Here is a 27,086-nt window from a genome sequence, read left to right on the forward strand (position 1 = left end):
GTCTCTGCCTCTATCGCAGGAGACAAACTATTCACTAATACCTACTATCAATCCACCTCCTCTCACCCTGCTTTCTGCAAGGATGCCATTCTTTTCCCTCAGTTTCCCTGCCTCTGCCACAACTATTCTCCTGTGCTTCGGGATGTTTCCTCCTCTACACCAATAAGACCAAGCATAGACCAGCCAGCTGTCTTTATGGACTATCTGCGCTCTCGCCACAACGGCCATCTTGAGCTTTTGGTTGCATACCCTGCCTCCCAATGGTAGGAACATTAGGTAACACAAATTTTCCCCACTCCCACTGGTCCACCTAGGCTCTCTTTCCCTTTGTTAACTTTTTAATCTAAACATGTGTGTTCCCCTCCCACACACATGCCCGGTTAGCTAAATTCATTACACTAGCTGCCTGGCTCTCTCTGCCCATCACCCACTACGACCACCCCACCCTCCCCCTATAGTAACATACCTCAGACACTTATCCAGCACGCCTGCTGTTCATCCAAATTTTCTTCTTCCTTTAACCATGACAGCCCCCCTCCGATTTCCCCTAATGAGTGGTTACTCAATCTCTCCGCCTCCTTCTCTGTGTCTCAGCCCTGCATTGTGTCCAATTTCCTTCAACAGAAAAGGCCTTCCTGCATGTGAGAAACTGGTCACTAGACCAACCAATTTCTAGACCTCTGTTATCCTCACACCTTGCCTTGTATGATCAGCAAATGTAGAAATGTTACATGTAATAGCGATAATATAAAATGTAAATGCAGGCAAAGTATAGATGTCTACTGCAGCCAAACAGCCAGCCAACCTTAAAGCAAGCTGTTTTGTAAGTAATTCTCTAACCTGATATATCTCACCCATCAGTTCTACCTGACCTATCCCCCACAACAATCTGTGCCAATATGCTGACATGACTACAATGATTTTATTAGGATAATGTACCTTCTAGAGATCCTTCTGTAACTTTCCCAGTTTTCTGCCTGACTTCTTTGTTGGAAGCCTGTTGTACCGTTTCCCTTTGTTCCTTGGTCTGTTGCATAGTGTGAGTCTTCCAGAGCTTTCGGAGCTCCTCCACCTCAGTCTCAGAATCCCGAGCACACCGTTCCCCTGATTTCCTTGTTTCGTCTGTGCTCTCTTGCTTACACACCTCTGAGGAATCCAAAGCAAGTGCAGTTGGAGTTGTTCTGTTTGCTGTGTTCAGCTCATTAACTTCAGCGTCTTTGTGCTCGCTGCTGACATTATGACTATCAGGGGGATACTGCTCGTCCTCCCTTTGATGTGCAGCAGAATCAGCAGTACTGTCATCATTCAGAGACTTTTCCACAGTTTGATTTCCATTTCCTTTTACTTCAACTGCTTTGCTAGCTGGAATGTCATCAGTATGAGCTAATAACTTTTCATCATTAGTTTCTGGCATCTCCACAGATGAAGGCAAGAGGCATCTTTCCACAGCAGCCTGGCTTATCGTTTGCACAGATTCCAAAGAGGCTCCTGATGATTTTGTTTGCCGAGGCTCATCAGAAGACATTAGCTCCTCTCGAATAGGGGAGAGTTCCGATTCAGTGAAGACATCTTCAGACAAGGACTCCTCTGTGCTTCGGGGTGCTGTACTAGTGCTGTCGTTGCCTGTATCTCGTAATTTGGAATCAATCTCTTCTGTATTGCTTCTTGTAATCTGGTTTAATTGATGTACATCTTTGATTGATGCAGAATATTTTAGTTCTCTAATGAAAAAGAAAAAATTGTCAAATACAAGTGAACCTTCAATTAGGCACATTTCTGTAGCTGTACTCTTTAGACTATTTATGGTTTCCAGACTGCTTCCAATGTCCAACTGAACTGCAGATCTTGTGTTTTTGAATGGTACTTCCTTGACTCCTGGACTTTTTGCTTTAGTCAGCTCTGAATTACCCGTATTTAGTCCTATTAAAAAACCTATTTTTAATGATTTTCATTTTCTACAAAAACACTATGAAACCAACATACAAACCAAGTTGGTGAGATCAGAAACTATTCTGATATTGCCTATTGGTACAAATAGAAATACAAATTCTCAATTTTAAGCAGCATTAACATTTTAGAGAGATTACTCTATACTCTGCGACCCAGAACCTTAAATGCATAGCGGCTGACTTTTGCCCCCAAAATGTGTCATTACTTTCACTTTGAGAGGAAGGTGATCCAAATCAACAGACACAGAATGCTGGAGGAACTCTGCAGGTTGGGCAGCATCCAGGGAAATGAATAAACAGTCGACATTTTGGGCTGAGACTCTTCTTCAAAACCAGAAAGGAAGAGGGAAGATGCCTGAATAAAAAGGTGAGGGGAGGAGAAGGAGGTTAGCTCGAACGTGATAGGTGAAGCCAGGTGGGTGGGAAAGTAAAGAGCTGGAGAGGAAAGAATCTGATAGGAGAAGAGAGTGGACCATAGGAGGAAAGGAAGGAGGAGGGGACACAGGGGGGAGTGATAGGCAGATGACAAGAGGTACAGTGGTGCTAGAAAGTTTGTGAACCCTTTAGAACTTCCTCTATTTTTGCATAAATATAACCTAAAATGTGATCATGCAAATACTAAAACTAGATAAAGATAACCCAATTAAATAAATAACACAAAAACACATTTTTTCATTAATCCAAATGATCCAATATTACATGTATTTGTTGGAAAAAGTATGTGAACCTTTGATTTGAGTAAGTGGTGTGACACCCTTGTACAGCAATAACTTCAACCAAACGTTTCCGGTAATTGTTGATCAGTCATACACATCAGCTTGGAGGAATTTTAGGCCATTCCTCCTTACAAAATTACTTCAACTCTGGGATGATGGTGGGCTTCCTTGCATGAAGTGCTTGCTTCAGGTCCTTATACAACAGTTCTATGGGATGAAGGTCAGGACTTTGACTTGGCCTTTCAAAAACGTGGAATTTCTTCTGCTTTAACCATTCTTTGGTGGACTGACTTGTGTGCTTAGGGTCGTTGTCTTGCTGCATGACCCACTTTCTCTTGAGCTTCAGTTCACAGACGGGAACCCTGACATTTTCCTGTAGAATTTGTTGGTAGAATTCAGAATTCATAGTTCCATCAATGATGGCAAGCTGTCCTGGTCTCAAGGCAGACCATGACACTGCCACCACCATGTTTCACAGATGGGATGAGTTCTGAATGTTATGCTTCTCATTTAAGCCAAAAAGTTCTATTTTGGACTCATCATTCCACAGAACATTTTTCCAATAGCCTTCTGGTTTATCCATGTGGTCTTTAGCAAACTTTAGATGGGCTGTAATAATCTTCTTGGAGAGTAATGGCTTTCTTCTTACAATCCTGCCATGAACACCATTGTTATTCAGTGTCTTCCTGGTGGTAGACTCATGAACACTGACATTAGCAAATGCAAGAGAGGCATGTTACCCTGGGATTCTTTGTGACCTCCTGAAATATTACACGCCTTGCTCTTGGAGTGATTTTTGTTGGTTGACCACTCCTGGGGTGAATAACAATGGTGTTGAATTTCTCCAATTGTTCACCATCTGCCTGACTGTGGACTGGTGGAGCCCAAATACTTTGGAAATGATTTTGTCTCCTTTTCCAGTCCAGGGAGCATCAACAACTTTTTTTCCTGAGGCCGCTTCAATGGAGGCATGGCACACCTCCAGAAACCTGTGTGATGAAGATCAGACTTTGATAGTGAAGATCCAGTTTTATGTTCTTTAAATAGGGAAGGGCCTCCCACACTCACACCTGATTGACATCCCATTGATTGAAACACCTGACTCTGATTTCCCCTTTAAATGAACTGATAATCCTAGAGGTTCACATACTTCTTCCAATAAATACAAGTAATATTGGATCATTTTTCTCAATAAATGAATGAACAAGTATAATTATATTTTTGTTTTATTAATTTAATTGGGTTCATTTTTTTCTAGTTTTAGGATTTATTTGAAGATCTGATCACATTTTAGGTCATATTTATGAAGAAACAGAAAAAATTCTAAAGAGTTTATAAACTTTCTGGCACCACTGTAAGAGGACAGAGTGAAGAGTAGAAGAGGGGAGGGGAGGGAATTTTTTTAATCAGAAGGAGGAATCAAAATTCATGCCATCAGGTTGGAGGATACTGAGACAAAATATAAGGTGTTGCTCCTCTACCCTGAGGGTGGCCTCATCTCTGGCACAAGAGGTGGCCATGGACTGACGTGTCGGAATGGGAATGGGAATTGGAATTAAAAAGTTTGACTACCGGGATGTTGCGTTTTTGGCCAATAGAGTGGAGGTGCTCAATGAAGCAATTTACGATACCTCTCACCAATGTTGAAGCACCAGACACAATAGATGACCCCAGGAGATCCACAGGTGAATTGTTGCCTCACCTGGAAGGACTGTTGGGGCCCTGAATGGAGGTGAGGGAGGAGCTGAGTGGACAGGTGTAGCACTTGGGCCACTTGCAGGGATAAGTGCCAGGAGGGAGATACGAATGAACAAGGAAATCATGGCGGGAGTGATCCTTGCGGATAGTGGAGGTGCGGGGGGGGGGGGGGGGGGGAGGTAAATATATGTTTGGTGGTGGGATTCCTTTGGAGATGGTGAAGGTTGTGGAGAATGAAGCGTTAGATGCAGGGGCTTATGGGGTGGTAGGTAAGGATAAGAGGAACTCAATCACTGTGTTGGTGGTAGGAAGAGGCAGTGAGTGCGGAGGTTTGTGTAAATGGAGGAGATGTGGATGAGGGAAGCATCAATAGAGGAGGGAGCGAAACCCTGTTCTTAGAAGGAGGACACCTCTGAGGTAAAGGAACTGAATAAAGTGAATATTATTTTTTACAGGAGATAGGGTGGGAAGAGGTATAGTCAAGATGACTGTGGGAATCAGTTTGTTTATAAATGATGTTGGTAGACAGTTTGTCTCCAGAGATGGAGCCACATAGATTCAAGAAAGAAGAGAGGTGTTTGAAATGGACCAAGTGAATTGAAGGGCAGGGTGGAAGCTGGTTGCAAAGTTGATGAAATTTTCAAGCTCAGCATGTGTGCATTAAGCAGCACCAATGCAGTCATCAACATAGTGGAGGAAGAGTTGGGGAGCATTACCAGGGAAGGCTTGGCACGTGGACTGTTCTATGTGGCCGATGAAAAAGCAGGCTTAGCTGGGACCCATGCTGTGGGAGGGGCCGAAGAAGAAATAGTTGAGGGTGACGACCAGTTCTACCAGATAGAGGACAGTGGTTGTGGAGGGGTACTGATTGTTTTTTTTAAATTGAGAACCAAGCAGAGAACTTTTTGATGGGGCATAGAACTGTATAGGGACTGGACATACATGGTGTAAATGAGGTGGTCTAGGACAGGAAACTGGGAATTACTGAGGACATCCAGATCATGAGAAGTGTCATGGGTGTAGGTGGGGAGGGAGTGAACCAAGGGGGGTAGAACAAAGTCAAGATATGAGGATGTGAGGTCAGCGAGGCAGGAGCAGGCAGAGACAATTGACCTACCTGGACAGTCAGGTTTGTGGACCTTGGGTAGGAGGTAGAAGTGAGAAGTGCAAGGTAAGAGAACTATGAGTCTAGTGGCAGTGGATGGGAGGCCTCCAGAGTTGATGAAGTCAGTGATGGTGTCAGAGACAGTTACCTGATCCTTATAAAGACATAGGCATTAGGGGGTGACCAAGTAATTTTTCAGTACTTTGACAATGTTGACCAGTCTCTGGATTAACATGACCTCTTCAGTGTTTGGCCAAGCTATTTCATAGGTGTGGGTATTTATTTAATTCAGAATTCAAGTAACCAAGACTATGAATGAAACGACTTGAACAGATCTACAATATAAACACCTGAAAATGGCGTAAAATGTTACCAGAAAGGTAAGAAATTGTGAGAACTTTCACTTATATTTATATTTCAGAGAAAAAAAAAACTTTGAATATATGCCATTTTAAATCTGACGAATTCCTTCCGTAAGACTCAACATCTGAGAGCACGGGTTCATGGAGCATTCAGAAATCTTTTGGTGGAGGGGAAGAAGCTGTTCCTTCAGCCTCCTGTACCTCCTATCATAAGGATTTTCCCTTATACTGTTCCCAGGCTTTCAGGTACCTATTGTAAATGATTCATCATTTAGCTCCACACAGTAATATAGGAAGTATGACTGCTCGGTAGACCAAAAGCTTTGTTTTTGACCCACAGGTTGCGGTCTTCAAAGACTTTTTTCCTGAATCTTGCATAGGCTCCACTAGCATTACTCGGGCAGTGGATTATCTCTGAGTCAATGTCTGCTTTTGAGAAGAGAATGCTGCCAAGGGAGGGACGGTTGCCTTTGTGGAAGAAAGGCTTGTGAGTTCCTGAGCTCCAGAGAGTGATACCATTTGGAGGTTAGCTCCTGGTAGGGTCACCAATGGCAGTAAGGTCAGGGGTGAGTCTCCAGACAAAGAGTGATCCAACCAAGACCTCAATGATGGAGATAGTGCATCACAACGGCAGTGAATGCGGAGTAATGCTGCAGCAGTGAAGGGTCCCCAGGCATCTTGCACTCCATGCCACTGGACACTGACCCCGATCTGTCAAGGACCCTGTGGTGGCTGCCAGTGCTTCAGCCTCCCCACATTAAATTAAATCATGCACAGGTGTTCTCCATTAAGGGAACCCACCCCAGATTAAGAACCCTGGTGATCAGCAAGTTGTGAAGTAGGAAAGATTGCGAGGTCTGGAATCCCCTACACATTGGGCCATGGGTGTTTGATTCAGTTTCTGGCTTCTTGGTCTGAGGGAGAAAGGGCCCTTCACCATGACTAAGCAGCCCTATTTAGGATCCACTCTGTTTTCCCACTTGGGGAAGGGAATGGAAAAAGTGTCCTCAAAATAGCCGGCCTTGAAACCTCCTAACCAAATTACTGAGTCTAGAGGGATCAAGAAGGGTCAGAAACGATGAAACGTGACCTAAGGAACCTGGAATGTATGAACACTGATTAATAGAATCAGAATCAGGTTTATTATCACCAGCGTGAGTCGTGAAATTTGCTAACTTAGTAGTGCAACCAATAATGAACCAGAGGGGACAAATGCAACCATTGCAGAGAAATGCGGTGTCAGATTGATAGATTGACATAGTTGCTCTTTCTGAAACCCATCGGGCAGAAGAAAGGCAACTAAAGAAGGAGAAGGGTGGTTACACCTTTTTCTAGGAAGGGAAGGCAGCTGCGGAGCCCAGGATCCAAGGTGTTGGGTTTGCAATGAAGAACCAGCTTGTAAATCAACTCTGAAAATGCGGAGATTTGGAGGATGTAATCATCAACAGCATTGTGTGAAGGCAGTCCGGTATCTGCACTGATTTTGTTCAATTGCAACCAATCAAAAGAATGCAACGGTGTACACTGGATGAAATCCTCCACTGATAACTATTATGAATTAACACACTATTTTATAGTACTGTCGTTGCATTGATACTGCTCTCATTTATTCTCTATGTCACTTAAATACATAATTTGTTATTCTGTTAAATGGTTTTATTTATACATATGGCTGTTTTGATATTAACTTATTCCAGATCTAATTTAAATTTCACACCTGCTATGATGGGATTTGCATGTGCTTCTGGATCATTAGTTCAGCAATGTAACTGCTACAATACCAGCTGCAGAGCACCGCAGATCAGGAAATTTCACCTGAAATCATTAACTATCTCTTCAGAGATGGCAATGGCTGGTATGCATAGGCTACATCACATTCTGGAAGCAAACACCCTGTCTACCCAGAAAAGAATAGTCCTAACTTTAAAGGATGCGATCAGATCACCTTTCAGATCTTCATCTTGAGAAAAGGTTCCCGGAAAAGGTCGCAGCCTATTCTGCCAGTTGCAGCCTCTAATTTCCTAAGTTACCTTTAAAATACTCTGTGACCATTTTAATGAATTCAGGTTCAGTTATTTAAGTAAATAAGGTGAAACTTTTATCTGTATCTGGGAGTACAGTTGGACGAGAAGCTAGACTGGACTGCCAACACAGATGCCTTGTGCAGGAAGGCACAGAGTCGACTGTACTTCCTTAGAAGGTTGGCGTCATTCAATGTCTGCAGTGAGATGCTGAAGATGTTCTATAGGTCAGTTGTTGAGAGCGCCCTCTTCTTTGTGGTGGCGTGTTGGGGAGGAAGCATTAAGAAGAAGGACGCCTCACGTCTTAATAAGCTGATAAGGAAGGCGGGCTCTGTCGTGGGCAAAGTACTGGAGAGTTTAACATCGGTAGCTGAGCGAAGGGCGCTGAGTAGGCTACGGTCAATTATGGAAAACCCTGAACATCCTCTACATAGCACCATCCAGAGACAGAGAAGCAGTTTCAGCGACAGGTTACTGTCGATGCAATGCTCCTCAGACAGGATGAAGAGGTCAATACTCCCCAATGCCATTAGGCTTTACAATTCAACTGCCAGGACTTAAGAACTTTTTTTAAAGCTATTATTAATGCTTTTTGAGTTAGTGATTTAGATGCATATCATATTATTACTGAGTTAAGTATTGTATGTAATGAGTTTTTGCTACAACAAGTGTATGGGACATTGGAAAAAATGTTGAATTTCCCCATGGGGATGAATAAAGTATCTATCTATCTATCTATCTATCTATCTAGCAATCCAATTTCCCCATGGTCCAATGGAAATATTTTAACACAGGGTGGCCATATAACATGAGTTGACTGAAGAAATGGTAGTGGCAGCTGCAATAACAATATTTAAAAGACAATTGGACAAGTTTGTGAATAGGTTTTGAGGGTCAAATGTAGGCAACTGGGATTTGTTCAGAAAAGCACCTTTGTCATCATAGATGTGATGGCTTGTTTAGTGTACAGCAAGGTTAGTGAACAAGTTCTATTCAATATTAATAGGAAAGTTTTCCTTTACACTGAAATTCTACAAGCTTTTAAAAACATCTCATTTTTAGTCATTGAAGGACATGTACTGAAGCTCTACAAACCCAAATAATTTTCCTGTAATCAATGTAATAGCAATTTATTTAAAAAAAAACAAAATGCACATTTGACATTCTACAATTTAAAGTTAAGCTAACATTTTTTTTAAAAACTGAATTAAAATGCTTACTGTTGGTATTTTCAGAAGTTTATAACAGTATTATTTAAGTTTAAGCATATTAATCACTTTCAGGATAAACTAAATGATTAATCCACAGTCATTTTGACAATATTAGGAAACACGTAAATCTAACTCTGGTGAACCTACAGGATCTGGATATACTGCAGCTCATTTATAAAGGTCCTATCGCTGGTTTTTATCCAGGTGGCATCTATTTTATCTAAATCTGAAGCATATCACTGACTGATAATTCTGAATATCACAGTTAATATCCTATTCAAATGTATCTTTTAATAGTACACCACCGAATGAACATGAAGCTACCAAATTATAATAATGTATTTACATCAGTAAAATAGCTTATTAATAATTTCATTAGTAATTTTATTAGCGTGTTATGTAAGTAACACTAGTATCAGTAAGAATTAACATTAAACTAATGAATTGTGAAAACCTACCAGATTCTCGCAGGCTACGAAATCTGCCTGATCTGGCCAATGTGCAATTCCAGACTCCCTCTTCCATTACTGCATTTGGATTTCTACCACCGAGTACTTGCTTGTCCTCAAATAGGTATTTATCTACTTATTGAGGTGCAGTGCAGAATAGGCCCTTCCGGCCCTTCAAGCTGCGCTGCCCAGCAACCCGATTTAACCCTAGCCTAATCACAGGACAACTTACGACCAATTAACCTACCAAATGGTGCATCTTTGGAGCACCCGGAGGAAGCCAACGCAGTCATGGGGAGAACATACAAACTCCTTACAGGCAGCAGCGGAAAATGAACCCGGGTCACTAGTACTGTAAAGCACTGTGCTAACCACTATGCTACCATGCCTCAAGTTCTGATTGTCTGAAATGGTAATAAGGAGAGAAAAAATACACTTGAGCATTTGGTGTGGTATGGCATGTCATGAGTTAGAATTAGCCTGTTCTAGAATGAAATGCACTTGTGCCATACATTTCTGAATAAATGGCTACTTTTTTTTATTAGTAAGAAAGGGAAAGATTCTTTATACTCTTGGCTCTAAGTAGGGAAATTTAATTGTGAACTCCAATACAGTATAAAAATGTTGTATTAAATTATTGTTAACAGAGATTAAATGTTGGATCTTACGGAGGCAAAGATTCTTTGATTTTACTGTCCAAAACATCCTTGTACATAGCAGCTGAAAGGATCTCCTCCATGGGACACATGATGCCATACTCCTCGCAGCCACGTTCTTTTATTAAAGGATCATGCTTGTGAGGATCGAACATAATGTTGTTGGGAGTCACAAGAAGGACACCAGTGACTGCTCCCTGTAACGGAAAAAGACATGTTTAAATCACCTGGCTGGTATTCTCTTCTATTCCCAATGCAATTAAGACATAATATGTACCATAATCTATCTCACAGAACCAATAAATCATATCTGTTTCTAGCACTCATGGATCTAATTAGCAAGCTGACAGCTTGAGGCCATGCAGTAAGGTAGCTGATAATGTAAGAATGCTATTCCAAGGACACAAAACTAATGCCATTGTTTCAAAGGACAGCTAATTTCTATTCAAATGGCAAATGATCCTGAGCTCCACAAATGGATTCTTGCCAATACACCTTTCAGATTGTAGATTTCATTGGGTTGGGTCATGTTTGGCCTGACCTATCACCAGGAGTTGCTGCCTACATCTCCACACACATCACTCAGGCGCACAGGGCGAATCTCCCTAGCCCTCCACATCCTTGAACTGGATGGCAAGGCCTCAGTGTCAATAAAGTTTAAGATACAGTGCTCCAGAACCCCACTCCTAGATGCTCCAAACATCTTCCGATTCAAGGTACTATTGAGGACAGGACTTTGCCTTTCATCAAATATTCCAAAGGTTTCTATCTCTGACAAGGAGAAATATCTAAAATCAACCATGTGTAATTACTAAATTATTAATATACACTTTAAAGATGTTAAAGTTAATTAAAATGCATAAATTAATTGAAGAAACTTGCCTTTCATTTGTCTCCAAGTCCTCAGGCCTTAAGTGAAATTGAAATCAACGTGATCTCCAATCCCTCAGCAGCTACAGGACTCCTACAATCAGCATGTGCATTGAAGTCTGAGACTCGCTGTGGTTTCAATGGCCAGGAGTCAGTGATTCCAACTTGAGCAAACAAGATTCAGCCCACTGTTCTTTGTGGGATGCCAATGCAAACTATTTATTCCTAACACAGCTATAGCTTTGTGACATTTCACTGCTGGACATTATCATATAGGTAGAAGTGACATTAAAATTACCAGTTAGCATCCTATAATAATTGGGTAATTGGTGCTTAATTTGTTTAAAATGTGAAAGTAAGTTTCTTGGCCATTAATGGTAATCATGTAATTAGCATGTGAAGATTCTGTAAGAAAATGTTTGATTCTAAAATAACCACTAAATTATTGAGTTGTAGTACCTGCAGTATGAACTACCTATAAAAATGCACAGTAGTTATTTGTCCAGTTACTCTGACAGCTCCTCCTGGACTTGTAGCCCTATCACCAAGGAGGACACATACATGGATCTATCACAAACTGCGAAAACCCTTAAGAAGAAGATATGGTTCTGTTTCTTCATAATTTCCTGGCTGCACAACATAATAAGGAGATTGTGCTGAATCAGAATAAAGTACTAGTTGGACGGCAAAAGTAGTATTGTGACCAGTTCTGGGCATCAGACAAAGGAGGATAAATAGGTGGGATAAGATTGGAAAGGATGTGATTAAGGAGTAATTTCAAGGGAATTCCGTTGTCTATCACTAACCTTCCCTTTCTTTTCTCCATTTAGCTTTCTGTGCATCTTAAAACTTTTTAAAATCTCTAACATTTCCCAGAAAGGTAATCAATTCTTGGTTCTTTGCTAAGCTTGCTTTTTTTAAAACACAACAGCTGCAACTTGTAAGATCACAAACAGATGAAAGTAAACTTCCAACTTTCTGTTTTGTTTAGCTTCTGGTCATAAATGAAATTAGCCTTCTTTTTAAAATGTATATGGGAAGCAGTAATCAGCTTGCAATTAAAAACAGATTTTACAAACAAGCTCTGTATTTAGAAGAAACTCGGTCTGGGAGAAGTAAAATGCTATCTCACTACATCTGATATATTGCTGAAGAATGCAGTATTCAACAATGAGTTGTTTAATTTGGCTTGTTTCAAAACAGACAATGTTGACTAAGTGTGCAGACCAGATGGAAGCAAATGGCTTAGCATAGCAATAACTGATGTGTTTATATTTGGGAGTTTTATGTACTCAAGGAAATTAGCTTTACAACATTAATTGTGGAACTATGTCTCCAAGATGCTTTTAGACTTTGTGTATAAAAAGAATATCTGTGAAAATATATGCGTGTGAAATCCAAGTAGCAGAAAAGGGTATAAGTACAGAGAGCAGTTCAGGCTTATTCGGAATGGGCCACAGAACGTCAAGAAACACGGGTGAACTGGAATCCATTCCTCCAGTTACAGTTTCTGCAACTGATGACTTGTTTGTCTCCAATTATCTGGTGTGTCTTTCTAGTCTATAGAATTATGGTTTTTATATCGTCGGATACACAGGGAAGTTAATACACAGTGAATGGCATGGCTCTGCAGAACAAAGTCATCTTGCGGTGCAAGTACATAGTTCCCTGAAAGTGGCGACACAGATAGACAAGGTGATAAGACGTATGATCTACCCACCTTCATTGCTTGGAGCATTGAATACAAGCATTGGATTGTCATATTACAACAATGTTAAGACATTAGTGAGACCACACTTTAAGTATTGCATGATGTTGTGGTCACCAAACTGTAGGAAGGATGTGATAAAGCTAGAGAGATTCATAAGGATGCTTCCAGCACCAGGGTTTGAGTTAGAAAGAAAAACTGAATAGACTGGAACTGTTTTCTCTCGAGTGAAGGAAGCTGGGGGGCGGGGGTGGGGTGCAACCTGATAGAGGTTTATAAAATCAAGAGGGGTATAGATCAGATGGAAGGCCACAGCCTTTTCCTCAAGGCTGGGGAGTCTAAAACTAGGGGTATAGGATTAATGTGACAGGAGTAAGAATTTAAAGGGGACTTGTGGGGCAGATTTTTCACATAGAGAAAGGTGTTGTATGGAATCAGCTTCCAGAGGAAGTGGCAGAGGCTGGCACAATTACAAACTTTAAAACACATTTGTTCTGGTATATCCTTAGGAAAGGTTTTGAGGGATATGGACCAAATGTAGGCAAACAGGACTAGCTAATCAGAAACATGAGTATGTCTGCAGATGCTGGAAATACAAAGCAAAACATACAAAATGCTGGAGGAACTCAGCAGGTCAGGAAGCATCTATGGAAATGAATAGTCACAGTTTGGGCCCAGACCCTTCATCAGGACTGAGAAGGAAAGGGGTTGATGCCAGAATAAAAAAAGTGGGGGGAGGGGAAGGAGACTAGCAGGAAGGTGTTTGGTGAAGCCTAGTGGTGAGAAAGGTCAAGGGCTGGACAAGAAGGAATCTGATAGGAGAGGAAAGTGGACCATAGGAGAAAGGGAAGGAGGAAGAGACCGGGGGGAAGTACTAAGCAGATGAGAACCGATCGATCAGAGTGGGGACTAGAGGGGGGTAGAGTTTGTTTACTAGAAGGCGAAATCACTGTTCATGATATCAGGTTGAAGGCTACCCAGACAGAATATAAAGTGCTGCTCCACCTCTCTGAGGGTGGCCTCATCTTAGCACAAGAGGAGGCCATAGATCAACACATCGGAACAGGAATGGGAATTGGAATTAAGATGTTTGACCTCCGGGAAGTCCCGCTTATGGCGGATGGTGCACAGGTGTTCAACAAAGCGGTCCCACAATTTACGATGGGTCTCACCGACCGCATCGGGAGCACTGGACACAGTAGACAACCGCAGCAGATTCACTGGCGAAGTGTTGCCTCTCCTGCAGGGACTGATTGGGGCCCTGGGCCCTGAATGGAGATGAGGGAGGAGGTGAATGGGCAGCTGTAGCAGTTAGGCCCCCTGCAGAGGTAAGTGCAGGGAGGGAGATTAGTGGGGAGGGACGAATGGACAAGGGAATCGCAGAGGGAATGATCACTGCAGGTGCGGGGGAGGAAAAGACAGGTAAAAACAGGAGTAGATCAGAGAAGCACTTCAGTTAGTATGGACAAGATGGACTAAAGAGGCTGCTTCCACACTGTATAACTCCATGCCCTCCATGACTCTGATATCATCAAGTTCTACTTTGGGAGAGGAACCAAGGGAATTGAGAAACCATTAGGACAATGGTCCTGAGGTAAAGGTGCAGCCATGGGATTGAATGACAGGATAATCAAGGGGGTCAATGACCTACTGGTCTCTTCTTTTGCTCGTGTTCACAATCATGCAAAAATTACAGTAAATTTGGAGAAGGTGTTTTCACTTCAAGGACTGTTGACAATTAATCAATTGAAAAATCAGAGGAAAGACCAGAAGAATTTCTTTCCATGAAGCAGGTATTATGATTTTAAATATATCAGAAAAGTTTATATAGAATATACCAGAAAGGAGTTGATGAATAAAAGTGAGCTGGAAACATTTACCTTGCTATGAAGAAATAATGTGCAATATCAATATGTATACAGCTTCCAAAAAAACTGTCACAGGTACATCTGACTGACAGTGTCTCTTGTCTGCTCACTCTATAATCTGTCACTCAATATTCTGCTAATAATTTTTGCAATATAAAAGGGGAAAAGCATAACTATTATAGACAAATTAACTAATATGACCTTACTCTCTCCCATAATGGTCAGTTTAATGTGTATAGTTCAAATATACAAATGCATCTTTCTAGAAATTCAGGACATTTAAAAAAACACCTGCTAAAGAGGCATAGAGGCTTCAAACTAAAGATTTGTGTACACACCTTCCAGTTACATTCCAGTTGGGATACCAAGGTAATTTGTAATCACATCAGTGTGCAACTCCAAGAGTCACGCTATTGCATGCTTCTGCATTCAAAGAATGTGCTTCCTAGTTCAAAGTGACCATAGAGCAAATTAAGGGGAAGAGCAGAATAAGAGAATTGAATGCATTTGTGATGGAAGGGAAGGTATCTGGGAATACATCTCCCTTATCTGCAGAAAAGGAACAAAGTCTTCAGAATAAGGTCATCTTGTGTGACAGTAACTGCATCAGAGTCACAAAAGTTCTTGTCGAGCTACATTTTCTCAGTGACACAACGTCCAAAATTCTGTCATGCATGGAGAAAAGAATATTTCTAATAGTGTAATGCAAAAAAAAACCTTTAAATAAAAGTATTTGTTTGTAATGGTGCTGTGGTGAGGTGGGACGGAGGCTCAAACAGGTAAACAAACAAGATTTAGACACAAAACAAGGTGGTAATCTCTGATGGGTCCCCAAATAAGTCAGAAATTAGAAGGCCTTTCTGTCTGCCACTTGATCACTTAACCAGCATTCATTTCCCAGGTCATGATTGATGAAAGGGAATGTAAGGCACACAATTAGATTAACAGTGGAGCCTGCAAAATCAGATCTCTGCTCAAAACAAGGTGTGCAGTTTTGGTCACCTACCAGCAGGAAAGATATAAATAAGGTTGAAAGAATACAGAGAAATTCTACAAGGATGTTGCCAGGTCCGGAGGACCCGAGTTATAGGGAAAGATTGAATAGGTTGGGACTTCATTCCTTGGAACCTAGAAGATTTGATAGAGGTATATAAAATTATGAGGGGTATGGAGAGGGTAAACTGAGGGTGGATGGGACGACAACTAGAGGTCATCAGTTAAGGGCGAAAGATGAAAAATTTAAGGGGAACATGTGGAGAAACTTCTTCACTCAGAAGGTCATGACTGTGTGGAACAAGCTGCCAGCAGAAGTGGTGCACGCAAGTTCAATTTCAATGTTTAAGAGAAGTTTGAATAGCAGGGGTATGAAGGCTATGGTTTGGGTGTAGGTCAAAGGGACTAGGCAGATTAAAAGGGCTAAATGGGTATGAAGGCTATGGTTTGGGTGTAGGTCGATGGGACTAGGCAGATTAAAAGGGCTAAATGGGTATGAAGGCTATGGTTTGGGTGTAGGTCAAAGGGACTAGGCAGATTAAAAGGGCTAAATGGGTATGAAGGCTATGGTTTGGGTGTAGGTCGATGGGACTAGGCAGATTAAAAGGGCTAAATGGACAGAAGGGTCTGTTTCTTTGCTGTACTTTGACTCTAAAGTATGGTATGCTTGGCCCAGACCTCGAAATTAAGAGAGGGATATTCTGGTTGAATCAGTCACCTTAAAAATACCATCTCCAAACTAAAAATTTCAGTTTAGGCTTCAGACGAGTCAATTTAAGACCTATACCCATAACCGCAAAGGTACCCCCCCCACCCCCCAACACTGCACATGCCATTGCTGATCAGTAACTTATGAACCTTTAAGTTAGGGGTTTCCAATCTGGGGTCCATAGACCCCTTGCTTAATGGTATTGGTCCATGGCATAAAAAAATTGGGAACCCCTTCTCTTAGTGCTATCTCATCACCTTCAGCCTGGTCAAAAATGAGACTCACAAATGCCAACAGCAATCTTGTCGCAACCACATATTTATAAAACTCCCTCGCCATACACTACAAGTGAAGTACAAAATTATCCTGAGAAATAAATTTAAAAAGAAAACAAATTTTATTTCCTCAATATCTCATTCATTTTGGCTGTTCTGCTGGGGATAATTAATAAGCTGAGGTTGCCTTTATATTTTTATTGTTCATAGACCTTGTAAAATTAACTCAGAGGAAAGCAGAAGTATTAACCCAATATGCTTGAGATTTTTTTTGTCACAACGGAACACTAACGGTCACAAAGTATGAAGCAAACACACAGAATTTATGTTTAATCAACACTCAGGAATTCTCTGTTAGCAAGATTTAGCCTGACAAAGCCTGGGCAGGGTGGAAGTCAGTACTGTATAATGGCAACAGAAATGACACAGGCTACAGGTATGTAAATATCTTTTCTCCATAGAAGAAGTATCAAAGAGGAGAGGTCAGCGGGAGACGCTCATGGAGTGAGTACTGTTTCAGATCCGCTCCATAATCTTTACTTTTTTTAACCTTTGATCACCCTTATTCAACTTATTGTTACCTACACCAAAAGACTTTTGCTACTTTCTCGGGCTTATTGTTAAGATTTTATTGTGAATTTTGGAAGATATGCAAACAGAAATGGCTCTTAGATCCAAAGGACGAGAACCGGGGCGAAACCCGAACGGTAATGGAAAGAAGCCAGCTCAACCGCAACGCACTGAGTTAACTTATGAACTGCTTATGGAGCTTTTGGATAAAAAATTTGAGGAACAACGTCAGGCTTTTCAACGAGATATAAAGGTTTTTCAAGATTATATGGTTAAGACGGATTCAGTAATTAACCAGCAGCAAGCGCTTATCACATTGCTGCAAGAAGAAGCTCGGAAACGAGATTTGACAATTGAAAAATTGCAACAGGATTTAATTTCGACTATTAAACTGGTGGAGACACTTAAAGCCAAGAGTGTCGATTTGGAGAATCGGTCCAGAAGACAGAACCTACGCATACTTGGTCTCCCAGACGGCATAGAACAAGGCGATCCTTCGAAATACTTTGCTCAATTTCTAAAAGATGCGTTTCCGTCGGTTTTTCCAGTAAACCCTCCGCTACTTGACCGAGCACATAGAATTTGGAGTCGATCACCGACGGTTTCAGATAAGCCCCCGGTGGTAATCGTCCGAATTCATTACGTACACGATAAAGAACAACTCATTCGTGAAGCTCGAAGGGCTGGGATGATTAAATTTCGTGATTATTGTTTTCGTTTGGTGCAAGATTTCAGCCCAGAAGTTATGAAAAAAAGGCTGCTTTTTAAACCTCTGATGTCTGAATGTTATGAGAAAAATCTAAAACCTGCGCTCTTATACCCGGCGAAGCTCAGGATCTCCTCCCCGAATGCTCCGCGTAAAGTATTTTTGTCTACCTTTGAAGCGAAAAAGTATTTGGAGGAGAACTTCCCTACTGATACAGTTACTACTCTCCATTAAATGAGTGATTCTGATCGTGAAAGATGGTTTTCGATTTCTTAAACCAGGGTTAGTCTCTGGTTATTGGTGTAGGTTTATCCTATACTTCATATTTAAGTTAAAGTGTGTTTTCGTTATATTAATCGCTCTGTCTTATACACTTTAACTACTATACTATATTTTTGTCTATTATTTTTGTTCCCTTGAAGGTATATTTTTAATCTTTCGAAGTGAATTTTTTGTTTAATATCAAGATAATGGTTTTTTGCAAAGTATTGGTTTAGTTTAAGATGGCGTTATTGTTTCTTTTTTCGTCTTCTTCCTATAATGCATCGCTTATCATAGTTTAAATACTTCTTGATTTGTTTGAGTTATAACCCGATTTATAAACTTTTAATGATTTTATTCCCTTTTTCTTTACAACTCAGCATATTAAGAAGCGCAGTTTTTAGTACTGCGATCATAATTCTTAAAGTTCGGGTGGTTTTTTATATATATCCGTTAAACACGGAGTGGTCTGCCGCTGATATGGGGGTAGAGTTAGTTTCATTTTTTCTTTTTTCTAGCCATATTTTGGCTTTTTTTCTTTTTCATACGGGGGTGGGGGTTGGTCTGTTTTCTTTTTTAATTTTTCTCTTATCAATTTGTTTTAGTTTTTTTACTTGGGCTGTTCTTGAACTACAAATATGTCTACGATGTCGTCACTTCCGGGTCCGCTCTTTATTTTTGTCCCTCTTCCGGATGCATGAGTTTATAACATGGTTAACCCTTTATATACCAAAGGGATGACTTTAGAAACATGGCTCAAACCATTAACTTTGTGTCTTGGAATACTAATGGATTAAACCATCCGATTAAACGAAAGAAGATTTTCAAAGTATTCCAAAGACTTAATGCTCATATTATTTTTGTACAAGAAACTCATGTGAGGAAGGAGGACAAATATCGCTTTTTTAGGTCTTGGCGGGGTCAACAGTATCATTCGAATTCGAATGCCAAAGTTAAGGGAGTTTCAATTTTTATTGACTCCTCTATTGCATTTGTTCAACACGATATCCTTTCGGATCCGAATGGTAGATTTCTGTTAATTACGGGTTTACTCGGTAATAAAAAGGTTGCTATGGTTAATGTTTATGCCCCGAATGTGGATTGTCCTGACTTTTTTAAGTCCTTATTTACTTCTTTACCTAATTTAAATGAATATAAGTTAATAATGGGTGGTGACTTTAATTGTTGTTTAATTCCTTTGATGGACAAATCTACACCTATTCAGACTCTACCCAATAAGTCGGCCACTTGTATTAACTCCTTTTTGACTGATAATGGAGTTTTTGATATTTGGAGATTTCGTCATCCTAATGACAAAGAGTTTTCTTTTTTCTCACATGTTTATCACTCCTATTCGAGAATTGATTATTTTTTTATTGACTCTTGTTTTATTCCATCGGTAATTGGTTGTAATTATGATATTATAGCTATTTCTGACCATGCTCCATTAAAACTTTCTATTAATTTTACGGATACAGCTTTAAATGCTAGACAATGGCGATTTGACTCTACCTTATTGCAAGAACCGGACTTTATTAAATTTATGAAGGAACAGATTGATTTCTTCTTTTCAACTAATTCCACGGAGGATATCTCATGCGGAACACTTTGGGACACTTTAAAAGCGTATATACGTGGACAGATTATCTCGTATTCTGCTGGTCTGAGAAAACGCATTAAGAAGGAAACTCTTTTACTGGTTGATAAAATTAAAGAGATTGACAAGAAATATTCGACTACTCCTAGCATGGAACTTTATAAACAAAGAGTTGAACTTCAAATGGAACATAGTTTATTACTTACATCTCCGATAGAAAATCAATTAATGAAAACCAGATCTGATTTCTATATACATAGTGATAAATCAGGAAAACTGTTAGCTAGTCAGCTGAAGAATGTTTCAGTTAAACGCCAGATTACTAAGGTTCGACAGCAGAATGGGGATTTGACAGTTAACCATGATGACATAAATAAGTCTTTTCAAGACTTTTATACCTCCCTGTATAAATCTGAATTCCCTCAGGATCATAATACCATGTGTGATTTTCTCGGGAAATTGAATTTTCCAAAACTATCATCTGATGATCTTTCAGTAATAGATACTCCGTTTACGGATGCGGAAATTAAAGGGGTTATTTCCTCAATGAATTCTGGGAAAGCACCAGGTCCAGATGGGTATACAGTAGAATTTTTTAAATGTTTTTCTGATACTCTATCTCCTTGGCTATGCAAGGTTTTTGAAGAAGCAATTAGATTGGGGAAGTTGCCACAATCTTTTTATAGAGCTTCCATTTCTTTAATACTGAAGAAAGATAAAGACCCTACTGATTGTGCATCCTACAGACCAATATCTTTATTGAATGTGGATTCTAAGATTTTTTCCAAGTTGCTGGCTTCTAGGTTGGAGAAGGTATTACCCCAAATTATTTCGGAAGACCAAACCGGTTTTATTAAAAATCGCTATTCTTTTTTCAATGTTAGGAGATTATTGAATATTGTTTATACTCCTTCACATAATACTTCAGAATGTGTTATTTCATTAGATGCGGAAAAAGCATTTGATAGAGTTGAATGGCCTTACTTATTTTATGTGTTGGAGAAGTTTAATTTCAGTCCGACCTTCATTTCTTGGATTAAACTGATATATCAAACTCCAGTAGCCTCGGTGTTTACTAATAATCAAAGATCTCCATTTTTTCGTTTATTTCGGGGCACTAGACAAGGTTGTCCTCTTAGTCCATTACTATTTAACATCGCTTTAGAACCTTTGGCAATTGCCATCAGAGAATCACAGGATATTTTGGGTATTAATCGTGGAACAGATATTCATAAGGTATCTTTAAATGCAGACGATTTATTATTATTCATCTCTAATCCTGAGAAATCTATTCCAGCAGTCTTATCATTGTTGGCTCAATTTAGTGAGTTTTCTGGGTATAAGTTAAATCTTAATAAGAGTGAATTGTTTCCTTTGAATAGACAGGTCCCAAATTATGGTATTTTACCTTTTAAATTAGCTAATGATTCTTTTACTTATTTAGGGATTAAAATTACCAAAAACCATAAAGAATTATTTCGGTTTAATTTTTTACCCTTAATTGATCAGATTAAAGGTTTGTTTACTAAGTGGTCACCATTATCTTTATCTCTGATAGGTAGGATAAATGCTATTAAGATGGTTATTTTACCTAAATATTTATATGTTTTTCAAGCGGTACCAATTTTTATTCCGAAATCCTTTTTTACTAATGTTGATTCAAAAATTTCTTCATATATATGGCAGAATAAAAATCCCAGGTTAGGTAAAATATACTTACAGAAGACAAAGAAGGATGGTGGGTTGGCATTACCCAATTTCAGATTTTATTATTGGGCAGTTAATATTAGATATTTGATATGTTGGTTGAAAGAATGGGATGGTCCTTTTGGCCCTCATTGGGTGAGTTTGGAAACCAAATCGGTTTCTGCTTATGCTCTGGGTTCTATCTTAGGGACATCTCTCCCTTTTGCTCTTTCTAAATTGCCGAAGCGAATTGACAACCCGATAGTTAAATATACCTTACGTATATGGTTTCAATTTCGGAAATTTTTCGGGTTGACTCAATTCGTGTTAAATAGTCCTATTGTATCTAATTGTTTTTTCCACCCCTCAATTATAGATCATGCTTTTTTGGCTTGGAAAACTAAGGGATTATTAAGATTTTCCGACTTATTTTTGGACAACTGTTTTATGTCCTTTGAGCAACTAGCTAATAAATATAATTTGCCTAGATTTCATTTTTTTAGATACTTACAGGTTAGGCATTTTTTAAGTACGGTACTTCCTTCGTTCCCAAATTCTCTGTCTTCAGATACTTTGGAAAGTTTGTTTGAATTAAACCCTTTTCAAAAAGGGCTTATATCAAAACTTTATAATATAATTATGAAGATACGTTCAGTGCCCTTTGATAAGACCAAAAATGATTGGGAAAGAGAACTTAATCTTATTATTCCTATTGAGAATTGGGATAGAATTCTTAAATTAGTTAATACATCATCTATATGTGCCAAACATTCATTATTACAATTTAAGGTTGTCCAAGGATAAATTAGCTCATTTTTATTCTCATATAAACCCTATTTGTGACAGATGTCAATTAGAAATCGCTTCTTTAACTCATATGTTTTGGTCATGTCCACTTTTGAGAAAATATTGGAAAGATATTTTTGATATTATTTCGGCGGTATTGAACATTGATTTACAACCCCATCCTATTACCGCAATTTTTGGTTTACCGATGATGGACTTACTTCACTTATCTCTTTCCGCCTGTCGAATGATTGCTTTTCTCACTTTGATGGCTAGAAGATCTATTTTGTTGAATTGGAAGGAAATTAATCCTCCCACAGTATTTCATTGGCTTTCTCAAACTATGTTATGTCTAAATTTAGAAAAAATTAGAAGTGCTGTATTTGATACTTCTATTAAATTTGAAAAGATATGGAGACCATTTATTCAATATTTTCATATGATGTAATGGCCCTGTGCCAGGCTTATCGTTTTTTTTTCAGCTTTAATCGTATGTATGTTGAGAGGATCGGAGTTGACGTCATTGATGTTTATGTATGCTCGTGAGATACTATGAACAGCCCTTTTTTTTCTCTTTTTTAAAAGTTTTTTTTAGTTTTTTTTTCTTCTTTGTTTTTTTTTCTTTTTCTTGATACTAGATTAGTAGATTAGCTAACTTTCTTAGATAGATTTTTTTTTCTCTTTTTTATACTATATATTATGGAATATCTAAACTTACCTTGTTCATATATATACTATATGGTTTATGTTTTGGGAAACTTACTTATGCTGTATTCATTGTTTATGTATTTCTTTATGTATAATGGGAGTCTATATATTTGTAATCCCTTACCATTATTTGAATTGTATCTCATTCATAATATTCTAAATATTAATAAAAAGATTGAAAGAGAGAGAAGAAGTATCAAAGAGGTAATAAAACAAGATAAATCTCAACATAAAGCTGGTAAAAGCTGCATATTCTGCTTTCTAATCAATTGTCTCACAGAGTGACCTTGTGGAAAGTCACATTTGATTTTTACTGTGTATTTTTTGAAACAGACGGGTGATCAGAGCCACCTGACTATTCCAACATCTAACATGTATTGTACCTTTATAAATTTAACTACTTGATCCTCAAAAAGACTAATGTTTTCATCAATGGCTGACAGCAGAATTCTCAATTTCCATTATCTGCCCATCAAAAAAGATTCATTTCTAAAGGCCCTGCTCAAATTTCAACACAGCCTTGCTGTTCTGGATTCCTCATCAGGGAAATGGTTTCTTTCTGTTTATTCTGTCAAATTCCTTGATCATTTTAGAAAACAGTAATTCCTCATTCCAAAATCATTTTGTTTAGATCACATCAAACGACTCGCCCTTACAGTCAAACTCCCTTGAATGACCACCTCACATATGTGAACAGACATACTGTGCAGTATTAATGTCAAACATTATGGTTACGGTCAGTCTTGGATATCTACATACACATACTCAGCGGCCACTTAATTAGGTACATCTGTACACCTGCTTACTAATGCAGATATCTAATGAGCCAATCACATGGCAGCAACTCAATACATAAAGGCATGCAAACATGGTCAGGAAGTTCAGTCATTGTTCAGACCAAACATCAGAATGAGGAAGAAATGTGATCTAAGTGGCTTTAAGAAACGCACAACACATCGAACCTTGAAGTAGATGGATTATAGCAGCAAAAGACCACAAACATATGCTCAGCGCCTACTTGATTAGGTACAGAATGTGTATCCTGAAAGTATAAATCAACAGTTTTCCTGTTCTTCTTCTGCACAAAATTAGAACAAACTGCAATCCCAGATTAAGTATATGTGAGCATTTGTGAACAACATCTCGGTACATCCAACTGAGTTATTGGGAAAGCATAAGGAATTCAATTTTCTCCAGAATGACTGGGCTGGGAAAGAATAAAACATTATACTCAAAGGCCTCAAACACAGATTCTACAAATACAATGACTAGAGAAGCAGATTTATGGCAATACATAAATAGGCTTTAGCAATGGTAGAAATGCATTCAAAATCACCCTCATTTCTATTTTAAGGAACTAAATGTCATAAATTAAAGGGCTAGAGACACTTCCATTTTGAAAAATGAGTACTAAAACTGGGCTACAGTGAGGCGAACTGCATGGTAGAGTAATGGTTAGTGCAACATTATTGCAGCTCTTGGTAGCCTGGAGTTCAGAGTTCAATTCCAGTGAATCTGTAAGGAGTTAGTACGTTCTCCCTACGAGCTTCCTTCCAGTGCTCCAGTTTTCTCCCACAGTCCAAGGACGTACTGGTTAGCAGGTAAATTGTCCCAAGATTAGGCTAGGGTTAAATTGAAGGTTGCTGGGCAGTGTAGCTGATTGGGCTGGAAGGGACTGTTCCACATCGTACCTCTAAATAAATTAAATAAATAAAATTCACTGGCAAATGGGAATTGGGAGTAGAACTACCTATAATTTCCAGTGTACTCCAGTAAGAAGGAAGTTACCGTATTATTTATTCCTCCTCTATTACACATATCCATTGCACTGAATTCTCAGCTGCACACTGCATATTTGTACCACATGGAGCTGGGGCAGGTGTAGGCTGGAGATATAAAGAAAGGCCTATGAATGCAGGATGCAGTGTGGATCAATTTTAGTTGGGGTGGGAGTTGCCTGGAAGCATCAGTGTCTAATAAGTAGCTATATTGGGCAGGATGAAAAGATTGGTGGTAGATGGAAATACTGAACATCAAAACCTCAAAATAGCGAAGATCAAGACCTCCATCAGAATAATGAGGGCTGAGCCATGAGGTCAGAGATGAGATTTTTTTCAGCCAAAGAGAAGTTATCTTTGTATTCTCTATCCTGTAGTACACTTGTATCCCTGCTCGTTAATGCAAATATCTAATCAGCCAATCATGTAGTAGCAACTCAGTGCATAATCCTCCACAATCTCCATCAGCACTGCCTTTGGCTGAAGCAAAGGTGGTGACGAATCTGCAAATTGGAGGGAGATTGAAAATCTGGCTGAGTACTGCCACAACAATGACCTCTCACTTAATGTCACTAAGACCAAGGAGCTGACTTCAGGAGGAGGAAAGCAGAGGTCCATGAGTCATGTCCTCATTGGACGATCAGAGGTGGAAAGGATCAGCAACTTTAAATTCCTTGGCGTTATCATTTCGGTGGACCTGTGCTGGGCCCAGCATGCAAGTACAATTACAAAGAAAGCACGGCAGTACCTCTATATCCACAGAAATTTGCAAAGATTTGGCATGACATCTAAAACTTTGACAAACTACTATAGATGCACAGTGGAGTTTACATTGACTGGTTGCACCAAAGCCTGGTATGGAAATGCCAATGCCCTTGAATGGAAAATCTCACAAAAAGTAGTGGATATGGCCCAGTCCATCATGGGTAGAGCCCTCCCCACCAATGATCACATATGGAGTGCTGTCACAGGAAAGCAGCATGCTCTCTTTTCTCTGCTGCCATCAGGAAGGTGGTACAGGGGTTTCAGGACTCTCACCACTAAATTCAGGAACAGTTATTATCCTTCAACCACTAAGCTCTTGAACCAGTGGGGATAACATCACTCAAGTCCACTCACTCCATCACTGAACTGTTCCCAAAATCTATGGAATCACCTTCAAGGACTCTTCATTTCATGTTCTCAATATTTATTATTTATTTATATATTATTATTTTTATTTCTTTTCAAGCTGACAGGAGGCGATAGAACTCAAAATCAGAAAGGCAAGAGAATGTGTTACAACAGCAGTTTGCAGAAGCATATCTCTGACTGCACAACAGATCAAACCTTGAGGTGGAGGGGCTACAGCAGCAGAAGACCACAGATGTTCACTCAGTGGCCACTTTAATCAGGTTCAGGAGGTACCTAATAAAGTGGCCACTCAGAGTACAGCTAAAATGGATTTACTAAACTTTTGGTTATCCAAGGAATCCATATAGGCATCTGTTAAGTCTCACGAGACCCTGGATTTGCGCGTTGGAAAGTTTCCTGGGCACAGGCCTGGGCAGGGTTGTATGGGAGACCGGCAGTTGCCCATGCTGCAAGTCTTCCCTCTCCATGCCACCGATGTTGTCCAAGGGAAGGGCAAGGGCCAATACTGCTTGGCACCGGTGTCGTCAGAGAGCGATGTGTGGTTAAGTGCCCTGATCAAGGACACAACATGCTGCCTTAGCTGAGACTCAAACTAGCAACCTTCAGATCACTAGACCAATGCCTTAACCACTTGGCCACGCACCAGGGTTATGGGATTAGTATAGCAAGGTGGATCTGGGATAATTTAAGAACCATGACCATAATGAAGGGTCTCAACTGTTTCTATTTCAGCAGGTCTGGGGAAGGGTCTCAGCCCGAAACGTCGACTGTACACTTTTCCATAGATGCTCCCTGGCCTGCTGAGTTCCTCCAGCATTTTGTGTGTGCTGCTTGGACTTCCAGCATCTGAAGATCTTCTTTTGTGCATAACTGAAGAATTACTGTAAGTTTTCAGAGCCCGAGTTAGTGGACGACGACATTCTGTGTCATAATTTGTTTCCAGTAATATGTCCACACGTGCACTGTTCTAGAAATTGGTGCACAATTAAATATTGACTTCATTAGAAGTCAAGTGAAATCAACAACTTATATTGTTTCATCTTGATCTGCAAATTCAACTCAGCACTTTATAGAATTATTCACTGCTGTCCCAATTTCAACATCAGTGGATTATGTTATTGCTTGTGAGGGAATACAAGAATGTCCATCAATAGGCACCACTGACGTTGAGGCAGGCCATTCGAGCCCTAATCCTCAACACCCTATCAAGCCACTTAAGGATTTTATTTTATATTTTAAAGAAATCACCTTTTCCTCGAAGGGTACAGGG

At 39.6% G+C, this 27,086-nt stretch overlaps 1 protein-coding gene across 7 annotated transcripts in view; it reads right to left on the minus strand.

The window, feature by feature from the left end:
• Positions 1-27,086, minus strand: part of LOC140731158 (oxidation resistance protein 1-like) — a 520,392-nt gene that overhangs the window by 125,845 nt on the left and 367,461 nt on the right. For all 7 annotated transcript variants that reach the window (XM_073052584.1, XM_073052590.1, XM_073052557.1 and 4 more), the window contains 2 exons: positions 10,180-10,364; positions 940-1,721 (listed from right to left, as the gene is read on the minus strand). In XM_073052584.1, the coding sequence (XP_072908685.1) occupies positions 940-1,721; positions 10,180-10,364 (967 nt within the window). The remainder of the gene's footprint in view (positions 1-939; positions 1,722-10,179; positions 10,365-27,086) is intronic.

This window comes from Hemitrygon akajei, chromosome 1 (genome assembly GCF_048418815.1).
Source record: "Hemitrygon akajei chromosome 1, sHemAka1.3, whole genome shotgun sequence".
Lineage (NCBI taxonomy): Eukaryota > Metazoa > Chordata > Chondrichthyes > Myliobatiformes > Dasyatidae > Hemitrygon > Hemitrygon akajei.